This window comes from Pogona vitticeps, chromosome 3 (assembly GCF_051106095.1).
Source record: "Pogona vitticeps strain Pit_001003342236 chromosome 3, PviZW2.1, whole genome shotgun sequence".
Classification (NCBI taxonomy): Eukaryota; Metazoa; Chordata; class Lepidosauria; order Squamata; family Agamidae; genus Pogona; species Pogona vitticeps.
In genome coordinates, this window is record NC_135785.1 from 13,758,240 (window position 1) to 13,778,643 (window position 20,404).

Sequence of the window (20,404 nt, forward strand, 5' to 3'; positions counted from 1 at the left end):
TCGAAAGATTAACTGTAATTGGTATTATAGGACACATTCTTTACAGCCAGTGTAAGCTTTATCATCTCAAAACTGAGGGAAAATGTTGAATTTACAGCATTAAGGGCACATTTGTGCCAGAGAGTGATTATCATACAAGCAATATTTACTTTACTAAATTGGGATTTATTCAGGCCCAGCTGTGAAGATGCCAGACAGTGAAAAAGAAATACAAAGAAAAAAGAGTGAACCTAAAACAGCACCATTTGAGATCAGCCTGCCTGTAAATTAGATAAGAGTGGGTACTGATATATAACTTCCTCAAAATTTATTGTTGAACAGATATAGTCAACACTATTCCTAATTTTTCTCGTAGCTTACCAACCCTCATTGTAGACATAATGTAAATTTTCTTAGGTGCCTCCCCATTATTAGTATTTCTTTTTTAAACAATCAGCAGGTGGGTCATGGAGCACCCACTACAGCCTGAGAAATGTACCCCTTTTTATAATAAAGATAAATCTAGACAAGCAGCAGAAATCCACTTGAGAGCCCCTCTCCAAGGCTCATTTGTGATCATCTGAATGAGCCTTCTAGCAAGCAGTACCTTTCAGACTTCAACTCCAGTGAGAATGCTATGCAGGATGGGAATTGTGATGGGTGCAAAGATCTCTGTGTCAGTGCTGTTGCATTTTTGCAAGTCTCGCCTTTTTCTTCCTTTCCTTGCTTTGCACCAGGTTGCGTTTCCTCTACTGAAACGGGTGCACCCTTGAAACATTTTTCCTCAAATTTGCCTAATTATTTGCACATTGCCTAATTTGCTCAATTTTTTACCATTTAATGGGGTGCGTTTATTTACATTTATTCCACTAATGTGCAGTTTAGACATTTGCATTTTATAAATGTATACATTGTGTGGTGCACACTTTATTTCTAAGGTGTGTGTGTGTGTGTGTGTGTATGTATCCTGTAAGCCTCATGGAAGTATGAACTCGCCATGCGAGGCACATTTTTTTTCTAGCAGCAAATCCAAAGAAACAGGGGAAAACCTATACTTATTGGCCAGAATCCTGTTAATTCACATTGTAAATCACAGTTAGAGAAAGCCCATTTGAACTAATGGAGCTTACAAAGGAACTGACTCACCAAATCCCCATTCATACAATGGGCCTATTCTGGTGCAATTTACTACACAAAGCAACCGAGTGTTGGCGAATCTGGGTGCAATCAGACAGCTACAAAAGGGCATAGCTGATTAAACCAGAAAGGGCCCCTTTAAGGCAAGTGATGTCCCTTAAAGTGATCCTTCAGTCTGTTGGGGAACCGTTCTAGACCAAACCCCAAGCAGAAGCCCTACAGCTGGACCAAAAACGTTCATCTTAGATACAGATCGGAATGAGGCTGATGTGCATTTCCCTTTATATTGTCTGATGGCCAAGAAATAAACTGCACCAGGCTGCTCCACAAGCAAGCCATATTGTGATTTGTTTCCCATGAGATCACACAGTCAGGAAACCCAACGTGATTCTTTCCAACTCTAGAATCAGACTGAGGAGTCTAAACTGTAGTTTAGATTTGCTTTGTGATTGGGGCGTTCACAATGTGCAGTCATTTCAATGAGCTATAAGTGCCACTGACTAGGAAAGCAAACCGAGGTGTATCTCATGTTCACATGCAAGGGTGAAGAATGGCAATATTCTCCTCCCAATCAACAAGGATGATAGGTAATCTTCTGGTCCTTTAAATGGAGTTACATATTTCATTATTCAGAACAATGTTTTGCACATAATTGCCTTTTTTTGCTTGCAAAATCATGCAATTATGCAAAGTATGCTAGGTACTAGTCTGTCTCTATTCAGCACTGGTTAGGCCTCATCTAGAGTATTGTGTCCAGCTCTGCACTTTAAGGAGGATGCCAACAAACTGAAAAAAGTTCAGAGGAGGGAACAAGAATGATCAAGGGACACCACCTCCCGAGGTAATTGGTTCATTTTTCGTAATGCTCTAATAATTAAGATGTTTGTCTAGATTTGACGTTCAGTCTAAATCTGGCTTCCTGTTGCATGAGCCCATTATCACATATCCTGCAGTCTGGGATGGTCAGGAACAGATCCTGCCTTTCCTCTGTATGATAAGCTTTCAAGTATTTGAAAGGTGTTATCATAATCTCTCTGCCTTCTTTTCTCAAACATGCCCATTTGCCTTCCCAACTCCGGAATGAAGACGTCAGACAAGAATTATGGGTTAATCATGGGCCACACTTTATTAAACATAATCCATGTTGCCATCCTTTGGCAAAGGGGGTTCTTCCATAGTGTGGAATCAGGTTTAAGCACAGAGGTCTTAAAGGACCCCTTAAACAACAAATAGATGAGTTCCTGGCCCCAATTTCTCGCAGTCTTAAAGACAGCGAGAACCCGGGTGGTCCCAGTTTAGCCACCCCCGGGCCTCAAGCCACCTTCTCCTTGTTGACTGATGGTCCAGGTGTGGCCCCAGCACACCTTTCCCCCCAAGCACTGTAATCGCACAATCTGGAGCACAGGGAGGTCAGATGGGCTATAGCTTACCTGGTTTTGCAATGGGACTCACCAACAAACCTGCAAAAGGTCAACTAACTCTACCCAACCACAAGGATCGGTGAGCACTACACACAAAAGACCAGCTAATGACACCCATCAATCACAGTGACAGATAATCTCTCCTCCTTATCACAACAATACACCTACAACAAAACCACACTGATCACCATAATCACCCTTCTCCTGAAAAGGACAAAAGCTAATCCCACAGCTATAAATACTCAACTGCTGAAGCTGTCTGGTTTGATTATATCAGGAAGAGGTATGTTCATGTTGCTTGGGAGTTCTCTTTCTGAGTATGGTAAGGTGTGACATCCCTGCAGGAATTCAGGAAGGTATGTAAGATGGAATTCTTTTAAGTTGCTTTTAAGTTTTAACTGCCGTTCCACTACTTATGCCATAAACATTAATTCTATGCTAAAAGACTTTACGGAGAGAGAAAAAGGCCTGGGTTGACTAGGTTGTTGCTAAATTTTATTTGCATTTTCATCATTTATGTGAAGTACGTTACTGTTTGATGTTTGTGAGAATGTTGTGGTGTGCACCATTCTAGATGTCTTCAGACAGAAATGAAAAATGAATGAATGAATGAATGAATGAATGAATGAATAACCGAGCTTCAGTGATAGGTCACATTGGGGATGTTGTGATTCATACTCTGCCCCTCAGATGGAAAATGCATGAACATAAGTTTCTTGGTGTTCCACTGATGGGTTGCAATCTTCACAGTTGAATAGGCAATTTCACTTTCTGGACTTCCCGTGAATTACAGCCTGATCACCCACCATGATATATTGCCTGATATTACGGTGCTGAAGATAACTGACTGACTACTATGGGGACTGGATGAAATCGTAAAAGTTGCCAAGGTTTATATCCTATGCTATTATCTAAGAGCCCCATGCAAAGGCAATCCTTTTACCAAAGAGACAGTTTATATGAGCGGGTAAATCTAGGACATGCTTCTGCAGAGGTGGGGATCAACTGAAGAGAACGGGGAGGTCTGCAGACAGAGTAAGACTTAAAAACTATTTAGGAACAGGGGAATCTTTCAGTTTTATTTTTGCTTATGTTGCTTTTTTTCTTAAAAAAAAAAGGTTCAGATGCTTTCAATATGTGATTTTTTGGTTAAATTCTTTAAAAATGAGTGGAAACATAATCTCCCCTCTCCCAACGGCTGCAGAGGTAGAAAATTTTGTGGTGAGAAGTCACACATTAAAAGAACTGTTAAAAGTTTAGAAATCCAGCCTAATCAACTGAATGAATTTAATGTAGTTAAATAATATTTATGTTGGAGTTTTCTTATGTTTACCTTAATTTCAAGTTACTGCTTAAATTTCCATTATATTTCTATACTAAAAGCCTTCAAGCAATCAAAGTGATAAATCACATCCATGGTTATTACATGTAATATCTGTAAATAAAATTAATGACTTTTTTATTATTTATATCTGTTTATTTACTCGATTACTATCCTACCTTTCTCCATAAAGGCATCCAAGATGATTTTTCTTTTTTGCGAAACTAAAAAAAAAAAGCAACAAAAAAGTGTACTGCTTATATACTGCCCCATTGTGCTTAAATCACTCTCTGGGTGGTTTACCATTTAATTATTCAGGCTACACATCGGCTCCCCAGTGTTCTGGGTACTCGTTTTCCTGTCCTTGGAAGGATAGAAAGGTGAGTCAACCTTAAGGTGGCTGACAGAATCGATACTGACCATGAGCAATTCGATACTGACTATGAGCAGTTTTTGGGCTGCAATACTACTGTGTCACAAGGCTCCTCAGCTAGCATGTACACACATAGCAAGCGTGGAAGGGCTGGGTAATTGATCAAAAACAGACAAGCCATTCAACTTTTTTAAGAAGTCCAATGAGCAGCAGTTTTGTGCAAAAGCAGGACCTCACAATTTGTACAAATACATTCTTGCAAGTCCAACAATGATTTCCTCAGTACAACTGAGAAAATTACTGCATCACACAGACAAGAATTATAATTTAGATAGTCTTTAAATATTTAGTTTTCTTCTGCAAAGATCTGCATCACTCACACAGGGAAGAAAAATATATTTGGAAACAATATAATGGGAAAAAAGTAAAACTAAGTTGTCCTAGGCAGGAAAAAATTACTTCACTTTCACCAAATGATTTTCTTCCTTGTTGACTTTAATTATACATTTATGAATGATGCGTGAGGAAACACACATTTGTAAACATTGCAGACTAGAAGAAAAAGAACACTTTAAAGCCTCATCAACTCAAGGACAGATCCTACTTGATAGCAGTATGAAAGCATACATTTATGAGAACCTGGAGCCTTTTCAAAATACATGACAAAAGTATAGGCACTGTTATGTTCTCTTCAGATGTTTGATATGTCACAAAAAAACCTGCATGGGTGTATGTACTTCTGTTGTCCTCGTTGTATAGAGAGCAATAATTTGAAACAACATTACAAGGGAGAGAGTAATTTTACTTTGAAGCCCTAACTATGCTTATGGATTCTGCAGAATGAGAACATTTTTAAAAAAAGTACAAAAACAGCTCTTGTCTCCTCACGAAGCAACCAAGTTAGGAGGGGGCTCACAACTGTGAGTTGAAGGCTTAAAAACCCAAAGTCCACTCACAAATCCAACAACATCTGTAATGGAAAGAGGAATCCTTGTCCCCTGCCAAGGTTGTATGTACAGTGGTGCCTCGCTTAACGAATGCCTCGCTCAACGATGAATTCGCATAACGATGGCCTTTGCTGGAAATTTTGCCGCCTCACCTAACGATGTTTCCTATGGGGGATTTTGTCATAATGATGTTTGGGACCTTGCTTCACTTAACAATGACAGTTATAGGTCCCCTGTTTCGCTTAACGTTTTTTTTGACAGCCCTGTTTTCGCTATTTTAAAAATATTCTAAAATGTTTAAAAATGTTTAAAATGCTTGGAATTGTTAGTGCACCTAATAAAACCTTCGTTAAAGTAATTTGGCTTCGTTCTGAGTCTTTTTGAATTTTTGGTGATTTTTTTTCACCATTGAAATGTATTGAATAGGCTCCTATTGGAACGGATTAACCGATTTTCAATGCATTCTTATGGGAAATGGTGTTTCGCTTAACGATGTTTTCACATAACGATGTTTTTAATGGAACCAATTAACGTCGTTATGTGAGGCACCACTGTATATGTATGTATATGTCTCTCTCTCTGTGTGTGTTTGTGCATTTCTATCCTCTAGGAGTGATAGGTTTTCACTTTAAACAGGTTAGGGGATCAAACCACGCAACCTAAAATAAACCCCTCCTATGCATAATTGATTTGACCCAACTCCGGGAGGCAGTGGAAGACAGGAGGGCCTGGCGTGCTCTGGTGCATGGGGTCATGAAGAGTCAGACACGACTAAACGATTAAACAACAACACACATAATGGAAATGGTTGTCTGTGTACTTCTCACTGTATTTTTACACATGCCATTTCATTGCTTTAAGAGATATTTCTAGGCCCGGTGCAGGCCATGGTGGATGCTAGAATCAAAGATGTGGCACTCTGGCTGGTCAACGAAGTACGTCTTTTTGCTACTTAGAAAAATAAAGATAAAGAAAAAAATATGTAGATAAAGAAAAAAAAATAACACCACCTGATGGAACATTTGCCTCAATTCCCAAGAATACTTGTCCCTCCGCCGAATCTGGAAGTGGCTTCACCCTCTCAGTCCCCCCATTCCAAACCACAAAAATAGAAGTATTCAAAAGAACCCTAGATTTTCTTGAAAGCCATGCACTCATGCCTCAATTGGAATGAGTCTTTTCAGGAGGTACTGTTGCTTAAGGTTGAAAAGTGATATGAACCTGCCATGAGGGAATGGTAATGGCTCTCAAATATCTCAAACAAAAGTCTTTACAAGCCAGGCTCAGTTCTTAAGTTATTTAGCTGGGTAAATCATAGACAGGAGGGCCTGGCGTGCTCTGGTCCATGGGGTCACGAAGAGTCGGACACGACTAAACGACTAAACAACAACAAATCATAGATTGGCCGAACTCCTGCTGTGTTATGTTACACCTGCAGTGCAGAAGAATGATGATCTGACTTGCGGGGGGGGGGGGGAGATTTTCGGTAATGAAACACTCCTTCCTCCTATGCAACTGTTTCCATGGCTTCCACACAGTGGTTGTAATCTTCTTGCCTAGGGGAGGTAGTCAAACTAGAGTAAGGCCACTGAATCAATTGAAATAATGGAGGAATTGACTCATCAAGGCCCCGGCGATTCAAAGGGCTGACTCTAGTTCTAAATTTCTATGTTGAGCATGGAATTTCAGCCAACAGAACAGATTACTTACCAAGTCAGACAAGCCATGGGGCAAAAGGAGGAAGTATGCAATTAACAGAATTACAATATTGCTTTCTGCAAGAGTAACTTAATGTTACATTATTTTGGCCACTAAAATGTAAAATACTGCCTGCAAGCACATATTCTACCAATCACCTATGGACACTTCCTGAAGCCATGGATTATGGGGAGATGTTTATATACAAAATCTATATACAGAACAAAAATGCCCCTTCAGGTATAATATATAGGATTGCAGTGTAATAACTCAAACACTATTCATACTGTGACTCTGGATAATTGATGTGTTAATATTCACATAACCATGGAAGCCATCAGTTGTAATCTCCATGAACCTTCAATTCCCTTTGGTATACCATCTCAGACATTTCTATTACAGGTGAAATGAAATTACACCTTCTCGTCCCTTACATTCCATTTAAAGTAAATAAAACTTCATTGAGCTTCCTCTTTCTCTAGGGATACTGAATATCACCGTGCAGACAGTATACAGATGTATTTTTAAAATCTGGATCATATAGAGGAGGTTGAAGAGGGTAAAACTATTCTGCTGCAACTTTAACAACACAAGCTAAACATACGAGACTGTGTCAATATCTTTGCCTTGTTTTTGATCACTTTTTCCTTTTAATAACCGTGACAATTTAAGAATTGGAAACTGAGCAACTCAGAACAGGCTGAAATAAAGAGAAAAAGAGAAACAATCATTTGGATCTCTAATGTGATTATTGGGTTTCCTTCATGGAAATTATGTATTGATTGATTTGCTGGGGTCTTGTGAGCCCTTTTATTGTTGTCACAACTTGATTGGTATTTGGGAGTATTGGGTTGGATCCAGGCAATAGGAGGATAGTAGGTGGGTAACAGCATGGCCACAGTAAAAGAAGAATCCCCTTATAGAACCAGGGACAGGGATATGAAATGGTCTAGCTTGAGGCCCATGCCTCTCAGTGGAAGGGAAACACAGAGTGGCATACACCCATATGGTCTTCAAGGGACCGCCATTCCTGGATGGTCCCTCCAGCTAGCATCTAGGGGAGACGGAGATGCATCGGGTGATGAACAGGATCCATTCCCAATGCACATGGGAGGAAATAGCTTCAGATAAGCTCAAACCTTGCCACCCCAAATAGGAAATAGAACTGTGTGGTTTTGTTAGAGTCTTTGCATTTAGTCCGTAAGCAGACATAGCATAGCCCAATGGTGTTTAATGAAAAAAACCACTCATTTCCCACATGTGTACTATTTTAATTTCATTTCTCTCTCCTGATAAAGCTCCTGTGCTTTTGAGAGTTGTAGGCAACACAAATATTTAACAAATTAGAGATGTCCTATCAATACAGTTTGGGATCTGGCTTGAGGTATCTAAAAATACCTAATTGAATACGTAGGCACACAGCTGTGTGTGGAATGAAAGTAATGATCCCCCCTGAGTGGGTTACAGTTTGTGTAAGGATAAGGAAGCTGAGGCAGGAAAAGTACAGTGTTTAGATCAAAAAGCCACATCCTCCAGAAATGCATTTTTTGGAGGGTAACTCGGTCTACACAGTTATTCAGAACCTTACAAGAGCTTTTGAGGACTTCACACTAATCTTCCTCTAAGGGTTCTGTTCAGGATTAAGTTGAAAGAGAAATGTTTTTCATATGATTTGCTCCATTAGTTCTTGAAAGCTTTTCTCCCATCAAAGAAGCAGATGCTGGCATGAAAATAGAAACTTTGTTAAATTCTACTAATGATAATGAAAAAAACAAAATACAGGGATCCAAGAAGGAATTAGATTTCTAAGTTTTACCAGAAAAGCTGTATCAGTATTTTCCTTACACGAAAGGGATTCAGAAGTAATTTCATAATCCCTTACCTGCTGCCAGCCACATAGTAAGGATCATAAACTTGCTGTGCTACACCAAACTCATCTTGCTTTACATGCAGTACAGTACAAATGCACTTATTTCAGCCACAAGCCATAACACATCCATAAAAAATTGTATATAATTAAAATTTCAATGCAACCAGATAAGCAGTATGTAATTAATACAGTTAAAATGATGAATTCACGTCCCATAAAAATCATTTATCCAACTAATGTGTCAAGCAGATGAGCATCCAGGAAATCTGTTTTGCCTTGGCAAAGGTAATGATAATGCAGCCACTTTCCTAATTGACCTTCCTATTTCCATTTTAAAGCATACCATTTTGGTGTCTGTGCATTTGATCAATGTTTGCGTCCCTTCAACAACATGGTAAGGATTTTTAAAGTTGGGTACCTAAATGAACTGTGTGGCAAATCCTCTATTTCTGCCTTCTGTTGGTATGTTAGTGCTAATTTTAAACAAGTGTTTGAACTTGTAGCCTCTTTTTCCCATGATTGTAGGCAGCACAAAGTGAGATACAAAAAATATATTGTATTAATTCAACACCAGTAAAAACATTTCACAGTCAAGTGGCTGTATTAAGACTCACAGCGGATTCAGCATAGATATGGGCACAGGTCTACCCTCTTTGAGTATTTGATGTATTCCAGTCAAATGCTTGGGGAACAAGAGAAGAGAACGCTTATGTGCTCAAAAGCCTCATGGACTCTTCAACACATTTGCCAAAACCTTTTCCAGCCCATTCTGCTACTCTTCATCGTCTGGGGGAAAAAAAAAAGGATTGTCTAGGGAGCAGGGGGAATTAACAGCCAGCTACGTGACTCTTCAGAAGTCATGGGACTTGACTGAGGATGGATCACTATCAAGAATTCTGAGGAGAGTTCAGCCTACTTCGATCCTATTAGCTGGTTCCTCCTTGTAGCTACCAGCCAAATATTATGTGGTGCAGTTTCCTTGAGCTTCATGTCCAGGATGGAAACAACCCATGTGTTTGTTACCAAACTATCAAGCCAGATCTTAGATTGGTTGAAGTAAATTACTCGTGTCATACAGGTGTTTATCATAGGCATCCTTCAGTCTCGAGAGACTATGGTAACATGCTCTGTATGGAGGACTTGGAACAGCGTCTAGTGTTTTGATGCTGTACGTGAAGCTGGAGTGTCCTCTCCAGGGCACAAAGTCTGGATAAAATAATACGGATGATAGGCTGTTATCCAAGTAGCAAATCCCCCCCTCTCCACATCGCTGAAATAGCCCAATGGAAAGGCAAGAGCCAAAACAACTGGTTTCAGTGACGTCACAGGAGTTGACAGAATGACATCAACTGCCTCTGGGACTCTGGCTCTGGATTTTGCCTCGAGATTTACTCCTGAAACCTTTTCCATCAGTGGATATAGCTGCAAGGCAATGGAGGTTTCAAGTCAGAGTTTTCCTTCTCCTAGATGAGCTGCCTTCCAGGGCTGAATGAGTCCCACCTACCGGCCTGCTCCCTCATGCCATGACTATACATCCCAAGTTACAGAGGACTATCTTGCATACAAGAGGGATTCACAGGGCACTCCTCTGGTTATTTGTATTTAATCTTCTTAAGCCTCAAGGTATCTCCATATTACATATAAGGTATTGGAGTGTTTTCATAATACCTTCAGAAAGAAGCTGAAAAATAATCCTCTCCAATTTGAATTGCTCAAACTCAATGCATTGAAGCCTATGAGTGATCCAGTGGTCCAGATAGGCGGGGTATGTATAAATAAATAAATAAATAAATGAATGAATGAATGAATGAATGAATGAATGAATGAATGAATAAATAAATAAATAAATAAATAAATAAATAAATAAATAAATAAATAAATAAATAAATAAATAAAATGGTGTCTAGTGCCCTAATGGAGTTGGTAGGGCTGATGGCCGGACCTCTGGATATGGAAAAAAAGAGGGATAACCAAAGGTAGAATTAAAGGAGAATGGGTCACTAGTAGTATAGTCAATGACATCTAATTTCCTACCCATTTTCCTCACTCATCAGCACCCTTAATGATCTCATGAAGCAAGTCATCACAAATACAGTGGAGCCTTGCTTAGCAACATTAATCCATGCAGGAAAAAACATTGCTAAGCGATTTCATCTCTAAACGGAATTAAAAAGCCCATAGAAACGCATTAAAACGCCATTAATGCGTTCCTATGGGCTTCAAAACTAACCTTAAAGTGAAGATCCTCCATAGGGCCGGCCATTTTCAGTGCCTCTAAAGCGAGGACACACAGCGGGTGGCCATTTTGTTTACCTGGAGGCCATTTTGAAACCACCAATCAGCTGGCTGAAAATGGGGGCTTTGCGATGATTGCTTCCCTGCGATCATCGCAAAGTGAATTTTCCCCATAGGGACCATTGCTAAGCAATCACTTTTGCGATCGCTTAAACTCCGTCACTAAGCGATTTCGTCGCTCAACGGAGCGATCGCTAAGCGAGGCACCACTGTATTTAGAATGCAAGTGAAATGAAGAACAGGCATCTAGCTTGGTTCAGCATGGCAGCCTCCTATGACAGTGAGTCTGGTCTCATAGCTTTGGACACAACACTACTGTACATGGAAATGAGGATCTGGAAACATACACACATGCATTGCAGAATTTCATTTGACAATGATATCAAAGAAATAATGCTTTCCCTATTTGAAAGCGCATTTTTCTTTGCTAATCATTCCAGATATCTTCAAAGGGGCTGAGAAAATATAGATGATTTATAGCAACTGTAGCTCATCTTGGCCCTCTGAAATCCTTTTAGCATCAAGGACACATGCCAAAATGTCCGTCTTCCTTTCCAACCAAGGCAAAATGGAAATCCCATGCAATTGATGTTCTTTAAATGTTAGTAGCCTGATCTTTAGGATTTTAAAAGAAACCTTAAAAACCCATGACTGTCAGGCCCCACCTGCAGGATCTACACATCGATTCTTCTTATGAATTTCTCCTCAGTAAAAGGCAGAGAGGAAACGGAGCCTGTAAAATCATGCCTGTTTGCAAGATCACTGGTCTTTAAGCTCGATCTTGGAGAGTGAAGTCAAGTGGGCCTTAGAAAGCCTGGCTAACAATAAGGCCAGTAGAGGTGATGGCATTCCTGTGGAACTTTTTAAAATCTAAAAAGATGATGCTGTTAAGGTGCTACATTCAATGTGCCAGCAAGTTTGGAAAACTCAGCAGTGGCCAGAGGACTGGAAAAGATCAGTCTACATGCCAATCCCAAAGAAGGGCAGTGCCAAAGAATGCTCCAACTACTGTACAATTGCACTCATTTCACACGCTAGCAAGGTTATGCTCAAAATCCTCCAAGGTAGGCTTCAGCAGTATGTGGACCGAGAACTCCCAAAGTACAAGCTGGATTCCGACGGGGGAGAGGAACTAGAGACCAAATTGCTAACATGTGCTGGATTATGGAGAAAGCCAGAGAGTTCCCAAAAAAAATCTACTTCTGCTTCATTGACTATGCAAAAGCCTTTGACTGTGTGGACCACAACAAACTATGGCAAGTCCTTAAAGAAATGGGAGTGCCTGACCACCTTATCTACCTACTGAGAAACCTATATGTGGGACAGGAAGCAACAGTTAGAACTGTATATGGAACAACTGATTGGTTCAAAATGGGGAAAGGACTACAACAAGGCTGTATATTGTCCCCCTGCCCATTTATATTTATTTATTTATTTATTTATTTATTTATTTATTTATTTATTTATTTATTTATTTATTTATTTATTTATTCATTCATTCATTCATTCATTCATTCATTCATTCATTCATTCATTCATTCATTCATTCATTCATACATACATACATACATACATACATACATACATACATACCCCACCTATCTGGTCAAATGTGACCACTCTAGGCGGCTTACAACACACTCTATAAGACAATTAAACATATAACATACCACATAACATAATTAGCATTAACAAAAAGAAATAATAAATTTTTCCAAGATAGCAAGAAACAAGGTATACTGTGGTAGAAAAAGAAAAGAGAATAATTAGGAGTTAACTGGAAAGGGGGAAGGCCTGCCTAAACATCCATGTTTTCAGTTGTTTCTTGAAAATACCCAGCGAGTATTTAACTTATATGCAGAATACATCATGCGGAAGGCTGGACTGGAGGTATCCCAAACCGGAATTAAGATTGCTGGAAGAAATATCAACAACCTCAGATATGCAGATGATACTACTCTGATGGCAGAAAGTGAGGAGTAATTAAAGAACCTTGTAATGAGGATGAAAGAGGAGAGTGCAAAAAACGATCTAAAACTCAAAATCAAAAAAAAAAAAAAAAAAACTAAGACCATGGCTACTGGTCCCATCACCTCATGGCAAATAGAGGGGGAAAATATGGAGGCAGTAACAGATTTTACTTTCAATGCAGATGGTGACAGCAGCCACAAAATTAAAAGACCCCTGCTCCTTGGGAGGAAAGCGATGACAAACCTTGACAGCATCTTAAAAAGCCAAGACATCACCTTGCCAACAAAAGTCCGCATAGTCAAAGCTATGGTTTTTCCTGTCGTGATGTATGGAAGTGAGAGCTGGACCATAAAGAAAGCTGACTGCCGAAGAATTGATGCTTTTGAATTGTGGTGCTCGAGGAGGCTCTTGAGAGTCCCTTGGACTGCAAGGAGAACAAACCTATCAATTCTAAAGGAAATGAAACCTGAGTGCTCACTGGAAGGACAGATCCTGAAGCTGAGGCTCCAGTACTTTGGCCATCTCATGAGAAGACTCTTTGGAAAAGACCTTGATGTTAGAAAAATATGATGGCAAGAGGATAAGGGGACGAAAGAGGATGAGATGGTTGGACAGTGTATTCGAAGTAACCAACATGAATTTGACACAACTACAGGAGGCAGTGGACGATAGGAGGGCCTGCCGTGCTCTGGTCCATGGGGTCACGAAGAGTCGGACACGACTAAACGACTAGACAACGATTATGCACATCCCTCAGCATGTACTTGCAGGCATAAATGGGATCTAATGCAGTGGTCTTGTTCACTAACCTTTTGATGTGAGACTAATTACCAACATTGTGAGTTAAAACATTCCATGGTATGGTAATCAGGACATGCTGCTCTATGTATACCAAATTTCATTTTCTGTTCTGAATGTTTCCAAAAAGAAAATTGAAGAAAAAAAATCTGCCAATGGCCAAAATTCTGTTGCTTAGTGTAGTAAAGTATACTAGAGTAAGCCTATTGAATTCATGAGGATTTGGCGAGTCAACTCCTTCATAAGTTCCATTAAATCAAATGGGTCTGCTTTAACTGTCACTTATATTAGCATGGCGTGTTGCAGTTAGGGTGCACCTGTTTGAATTAATGGAACATATGGAGAAGTAGACTACCTAAAATCAAATTAATTCTATGGGCCTACTCTAGTCTGATATATTATCCTAAGCAACAGGACATTTTGGCCAATGGGTCTTTACACACATGGACAGACAAGCAAACAAGTTGTAATGTTCCAAAGAATGAGAAAGTCAATGTTTAGCTTGTAATCTCTACATTCACTTTCCCATGAGCAAGTCCTACTAAATTTAATGGGATTCCCTTGTGCATAGATAAATTCCACATTAAAATAATCTACTGAGTTGACATACATAAATATGTATTTTGAAATTCCTCTGAAATGCCTCCCTTGTTGGAGAAAGACACACAAAACACTTGTATCACTGAGAAACAGCTTTTAATTTCCTTTTACCTTAGCGATGGATTCATGCGGAGTGAAGGAAAAATCCAGTTCCTCCAATGCTGTTGGATGTACAGGGAAAAGAACTTCAGAGAGAAAGCTCACAGCCTGTGGGCAGGAAAAGAAGAAACCTTTAAGATGCCTTATTGATTTCCTTCCTCAAATACTTCATTGGCTTTTCTTGAAAGGTTCAAAGGACCTCAAATTGTTTTAAAGTTTGTGCCGATGATGAGACTTTATTTCAGTGATCTAATTTACTCATTCCAGCCCTATGGAACAGAAACAAAGAGCTCCCCCCCCCCCCGGCTCTTCCCCTCCCCATCCCTCTCTTTCTGTCTCATTCTCATATCATTCAGTAATGATGCCTGTCTTTTGCAAATGTACCTCCCCATTCAATGTATTCTTTTGCTGAAGGAGAGAAAAATCCATACTGATTTCATTTTAATGTAGCTAATAATTTCAAGACCAAATGACTAATTGACTTGTCAGAAATTCTCTCCCTCTCTCTATTTAATACTATCAAAAAACAAAAAGTGCCTTTATCGGAGAAATTGCACTTTACCTTTAAAGTACCTAGGATTTTTAAAAAGTATTTGCATTTTTTTTGAACAAAAAAAAATAAGCAACACTAGAATGGCATGAAACACCATCCCTTGCAGGTGCTCACATGCACAAATTCCTTGCAACTGGAATCTTTTTGGTTGTTGTGGGTTTTTCGGGCACAGCACAGAGTGCTGTCCTTTGAAGATGCCAGCCACAGAGACTGGCAAAAAGTTAGGAAGAACAACTTTCAGAACACGGCCAAAGAGCCCAAAAAACCCACAACAACCATTAGATCCCGGCCGTGAAAGCCTTCACGAATACATGGAATCTTTTTCTTTGCAGGAAAACATGAAATCATACTTTCATGGTGGCTTGGAAAAACAGAGAAACTGTTTAAAACCTAAATAGCCTTAAAATGCACTAGCATGTACAATACTCATGCTAATGGACATGTACCTAGGTTCACAAAATCCAGATGGCAATATCTGAAAGGTATTGTACCTGTGCCACCTCTGGGCTTACTTGTTGAGAAACTGGACCTTTTTGGTGGTGGCCACAAGGCTTTGGAATATGTTACCTGCAAAAGTTTACCATGCTCTCTCCCGCGGCACCTTCAGAAAGCTAGTGAAAGCTGTGCTTTTAAAAGAGGCCTCTAAGAGTATCCTTCCCTTGCAGGAAACCTGATGATTTATTGTCTGATGTCTGGTTTTTAATTATTTTTAAAGCTATCACCATCATAGTTTCTCGAGGAATTTGGTTTGTCTTTTTGGATGGTTGTGGGGTGGGAGGGATAGGTTTACTTGCTGTACGTCATCCACAGTTGTGGCTTGCCACAAGATGGGTGGTATATGAATGTAACAAACAAATAAACAAATAAATAAGAAACTTTGGCACACAGGAAGGTTTTTGTGGCTACGTGACTGAATTGAGTCCTTTCTCGTTTGAAGCTGACTTGTGCTGTGAATTCATTAGGTAGCTTTAACCAAGACAGTCATTGCTCAGCCACAGAGCTCTTACCTATAATAAAGGGGGTAATGATAATGATTGAAAAAAAAAACTAGACAGATAAAACACTTGAAGTACATAAACTCTTTAAGAGACTATAGAAAAGATAAATGGCTGCTGTTGCTGTTGCTGGTGCTCATCTTCATCATCATCATGGGTCTGAAATATTTAGCATCTGAATATTGAGCCACTATAGTCAAAAGTAGGATTGAAGAATTCTAAATGCAATTCTGGTGAAGACTTTTTCTCCTCTGGTAATGTTTGCCCACGTAGGTGATAAACACCCATGTCTGAGGAGTAGGTTTCTCGAAATTCTCCAAGCTTGAACTGCTGACATTCTAAAGCCACCTCTTGGGTGCTGAATTCATTTTATATACAGTTGCTAGAGTCCCGAATTTTAGACTGGTTAATGCCAAAACCATGGTTAATCCATTCCTCGCTCACTAGAAAGTTCCTTCCATTTTAGAGGCCGCATATTACTGTGAAATGTTGAAATGGAAACGTTGGGCTTAAAAGTAACATTAATGCTGCTCAGAGATTTAACAGGATTGATTAGCTGTGCCTGGCATTTCGCAATGTTTTCTTCTTGCTTCTGACAGCCAGGACGTTTCTGCGGGAGGGGGCTTTTGGCTCTTTTTCAGCTTCACTGGCTGAAAAGGTAGGAATCGGAAAAGCTTCTTCTCATAGTTTGCACCCCTTCTCTACAAGGAATTAAGCCTGGCTGCTTCATTTAAATACATTCAAACGTTGGTGACATTTCAAGGGTGGTTTATATTTGGCAAGCTTTCTAGCAATTTCTGTTCCAAGCAATTTTCATCCACAACCAGAACCCCACCCCTACCCCTGTGATACAATCCCATTCATTCTCTCTCTCTCTCTCTCTCTCTCTCTCTCTCTCTTTCTTTTCTCTCTCTTTTTTAAGTCATGCCATCTTGGCAATATCTTGTTTGGAATTTAATTGTTATAATTGTATTATTGTGATTTTATCCATGAGATATTGATGTTTTTATTGATGTAAGCCGCCCCGAGTAGACATAGTCTAGAGCAGCGGGGTAAAAATCTAGGAGGTTTTCCGCACGGACCTAGCTGATCACTTTCCCCCTTCTTTCCTCTGTCCTATATAGTCATATAGTTTTATATGACTATTCTGTGCCCTATGTCTTTAGGGTTACTGATGTTGCTTTTAATGTTTTTATCTTTATTTTTGCTCTCTGTTATATGTGTTGTAACTGTCCAGAGTAGTGCTTCAGAGTACAGCAGGATACAAGCTGAATGAATGAATGAATAAATGAATGAATAGATGGATGGATGAATGACTATCTTGCCAATCTCCCACCATCTGGAACTTCACTTGTATTTAAAACTATGGGTAGCAAGCAATACTTAGCTAAGAAAAGGCCTCTCAAACTCTCTTGCAGTATCAACTAAGTCTTTATAGGCTGGCCAAGCAAGCCTTTCTGAGGGATAGTCAAGTCACCTTGACTGTGACTTTCCAGCTCACAAAATTGTTCAGTGAAACAAACCAAATGGTTCAAAAGCAAAATGAAGAAAACAAGAACCAGCCTGGTTGGAACTTTACATTGCAGGAATACATAGCACATTTGCAGGGTGCTAATAAGTTATTAATACTTTACAGAAAATTCTCTGAACAACTGGGTTAAATAATTTCTCACTTGTAATCTTAGGAACAGTACACACTTGTGCAGTAGAGATGTCATAATATTTATCCAAGCAATGTAAACAACTGCCATGCTATTTTGAAAAAGACAATATCATGTACATAAGTACCTAATTTCACACATTCCTCTGCATGGAATACTGGTGGCACTCTGTCACTCAGAAGAAGCAAGCAGCAGAATGATGTACCACTGGTTTTATTTACAGCTGTGTAAGGGTTCTTGCTTTCGTTTAGAGACTGATGCCTAAGTTGCAATTCAGTCCTGATTTAGTTCAGATTGCTTCAGGCTCAAACAAATTTACGTACTTTATTTATATTATTCATATGCCACCTTTCTCCCTACAAGGGAACCAAAGCAGCTCAGAGTAGATAAATCCACAGATTTAAAAACATGGTACAACTATCACATTTTTTTTTAAAAAAAAACATTAAACACTTACATCCATGTGAAAAAAAGAGTACATCCTCTTTTAACTCGAAATGGAGAAGCTATGTGTGAAAAACTACGTAGACCTTATGATTCAACAGCTTCTGGAACCACCTTTAGCAGCAATAACCTGAAGTAATCATTTTCTATATGATTTTATCAGTCTTGTAAGTCATGGTGGTGTTGGCGTGGGGCCAACTCCAGAGGCTTTATATGGATATTGCTTCTCCAAAAGCTTGGAGTCAGATTCGGATATGAAGCTAGTAAGAGCACTCTGTCTGGGAAAAACAAACCTTGGAACTAAAGACAACCAGTTACACAGCACCTCTTATCTAACTGCTTCAAATCCTCCCCTTCATTGGCAGAACAAAGACCCAGACGTAAGAAAATGCACAGAGAGAGTTCTGTTACAACTTATATCATAATATTTTAGGCTTGGTTAGACATAAATACATGGCAACATATACATTGGCATAGACTTCTCAGAGCAACATAACATATATATTCAAGTAAAACAAATGACCACCAGACTCACACCTGAGTGGCAAGAATGCTGCACCCATACACTCGCTTATAGAGTCAGCAGCCTATAATTGCACACATGGCAGCTGAACATGTTTAACAAGCATTATCTAAGCTTGTCCCACCTGCATGCTATCAGTCATGCATTGGCTTGACTTTGCATGCTTTACTACAATATTAAATTTAACCCCTTGTTCACTTAAAGGAACAACTCCTGACAGGTGGAGGAATTTGGGCTCACTCTTCTTTACAATGTGGCTTAAGGTCCCACCACAACATTTCAATCATAGCAATTAGCAATCCGGGGATCTTCTACCACCTTCCAGTGGTCCTAGACAATTCTCTGCCTTTTCTGCAGTGATGGTGACCCAGAGCACTTCCATCTCTGGGACTTCACCTGCGAGAGCAAGGCAGCTGCCTCCTGCCTGCCTCTCTTTGAGGCTGAACTGCAGCCCTCTTGATAGCATGAGTAGGATTAACAGCCGGGGACAAATGAGCATCAGTCTGCTTTGCTTCCTTCCTAGGGGCACCGTGTGAATTTGTGCAGCAGGAGCTGAGATGCCTCAGGACTGATTAAATCACTGGTTCTTAACCTATGGTTACTCAGGAGTTTTGGACTGCAACTCCCAGAAGCCTTCACCACCATCTGTCCTGACTGGGGTTTCTGGGAGTTGCAGTTCAAAAGCATCCGAGTAACAAAGGTTAAGAACCACTGGATTAAATGAATCTGATGTTCAGATATAAGGCTAATGTAGGAGTAAACATTTAATGGAAACTGGGAGCCACATATTTAAGATGAAGTAATGAGGACATATGAGGACAACGGTCTGTGCCTAAGTCATGCTGGCCATGTGACAACGGAAACTGCCTTGGACAAACGCTGGCTCTATGGCTTGGAAACGGGGATGAGCACCGCCCCTTAGAGCCGGACACGACTGGACTAAATGTCAAGGGGAACCTTTACCTTTACCTAATGAGGAGATATAATCAATCAGAAATTAAATGCAGCTCCCCACTCATATAAATGTAATTAAAACGGGTAATAAAGACAACAATGAACCAATTTCTACTGAAAGACAGGCAAAGAGCTTTGCTAAATGAATTTAACCAACAAAGCAAAAATGCTGGAAGTTATACGACAGAGATGGAGGGCAGATAACAAGCTTGGACCAGTCACTACCAATTATACAATTTGCTCAGTACTGTACTAACAGCTACCTTGGTAAAGGTAAAGTTTCCCCTTGACATTTAGTCCAGTTGTGTCCAACTCTAAGGGGCAGTGCTCATCCCCATTTCCAAGCCATAGAGCCAGCGTTTGTCTGAAGACAGTTCCTGTGGTCACGTGGCCAGTGCGACTAGACACGGAATGCCGTTACCTTCCCACTGAGGTGGTACCTATTTATCGACTCGCATTTGCATGCTTTCGAACTGCTAGGTTGGCGAGGAGCTTGAACAAAGCAACGGGAGCTCACTCTCATGTGGATTCGATCTTACGACTTTTGGTCTTCTGACCCTGCAGCACAGAGGCTTCTGCGGTTTAACCCACGGCACCACCACGTCCTTCCATCCTTACAGCTACAGCTAAGGGCTAAATAAACAGGCTGCTGACAATCTAGCCTTAATAATGTCACACAATTCTTCCCTACAAGCACTGTGATTGGAGAGTAGTGGTGAACTTTCAGCCTTCAGGTAGTATTTTAGATCTAGTTGCTGAAATCCT

General features: G+C 39.9%; 1 protein-coding gene across 2 annotated transcripts in view; it reads right to left on the reverse strand.

The window, feature by feature from the left end:
* The window catches only part of NAALADL2 (N-acetylated alpha-linked acidic dipeptidase like 2), a 988,342-nt gene that overhangs the window by 110,909 nt on the left and 857,029 nt on the right, over nt 1-20,404 (reverse strand). For both annotated transcript variants that reach the window (XM_078389637.1, XM_072996217.2), the window contains one exon: nt 14,522-14,617. In XM_078389637.1, coding sequence (XP_078245763.1) covers nt 14,522-14,617 — 96 coding nt within the window. The remainder of the gene's footprint in view (nt 1-14,521; nt 14,618-20,404) is intronic.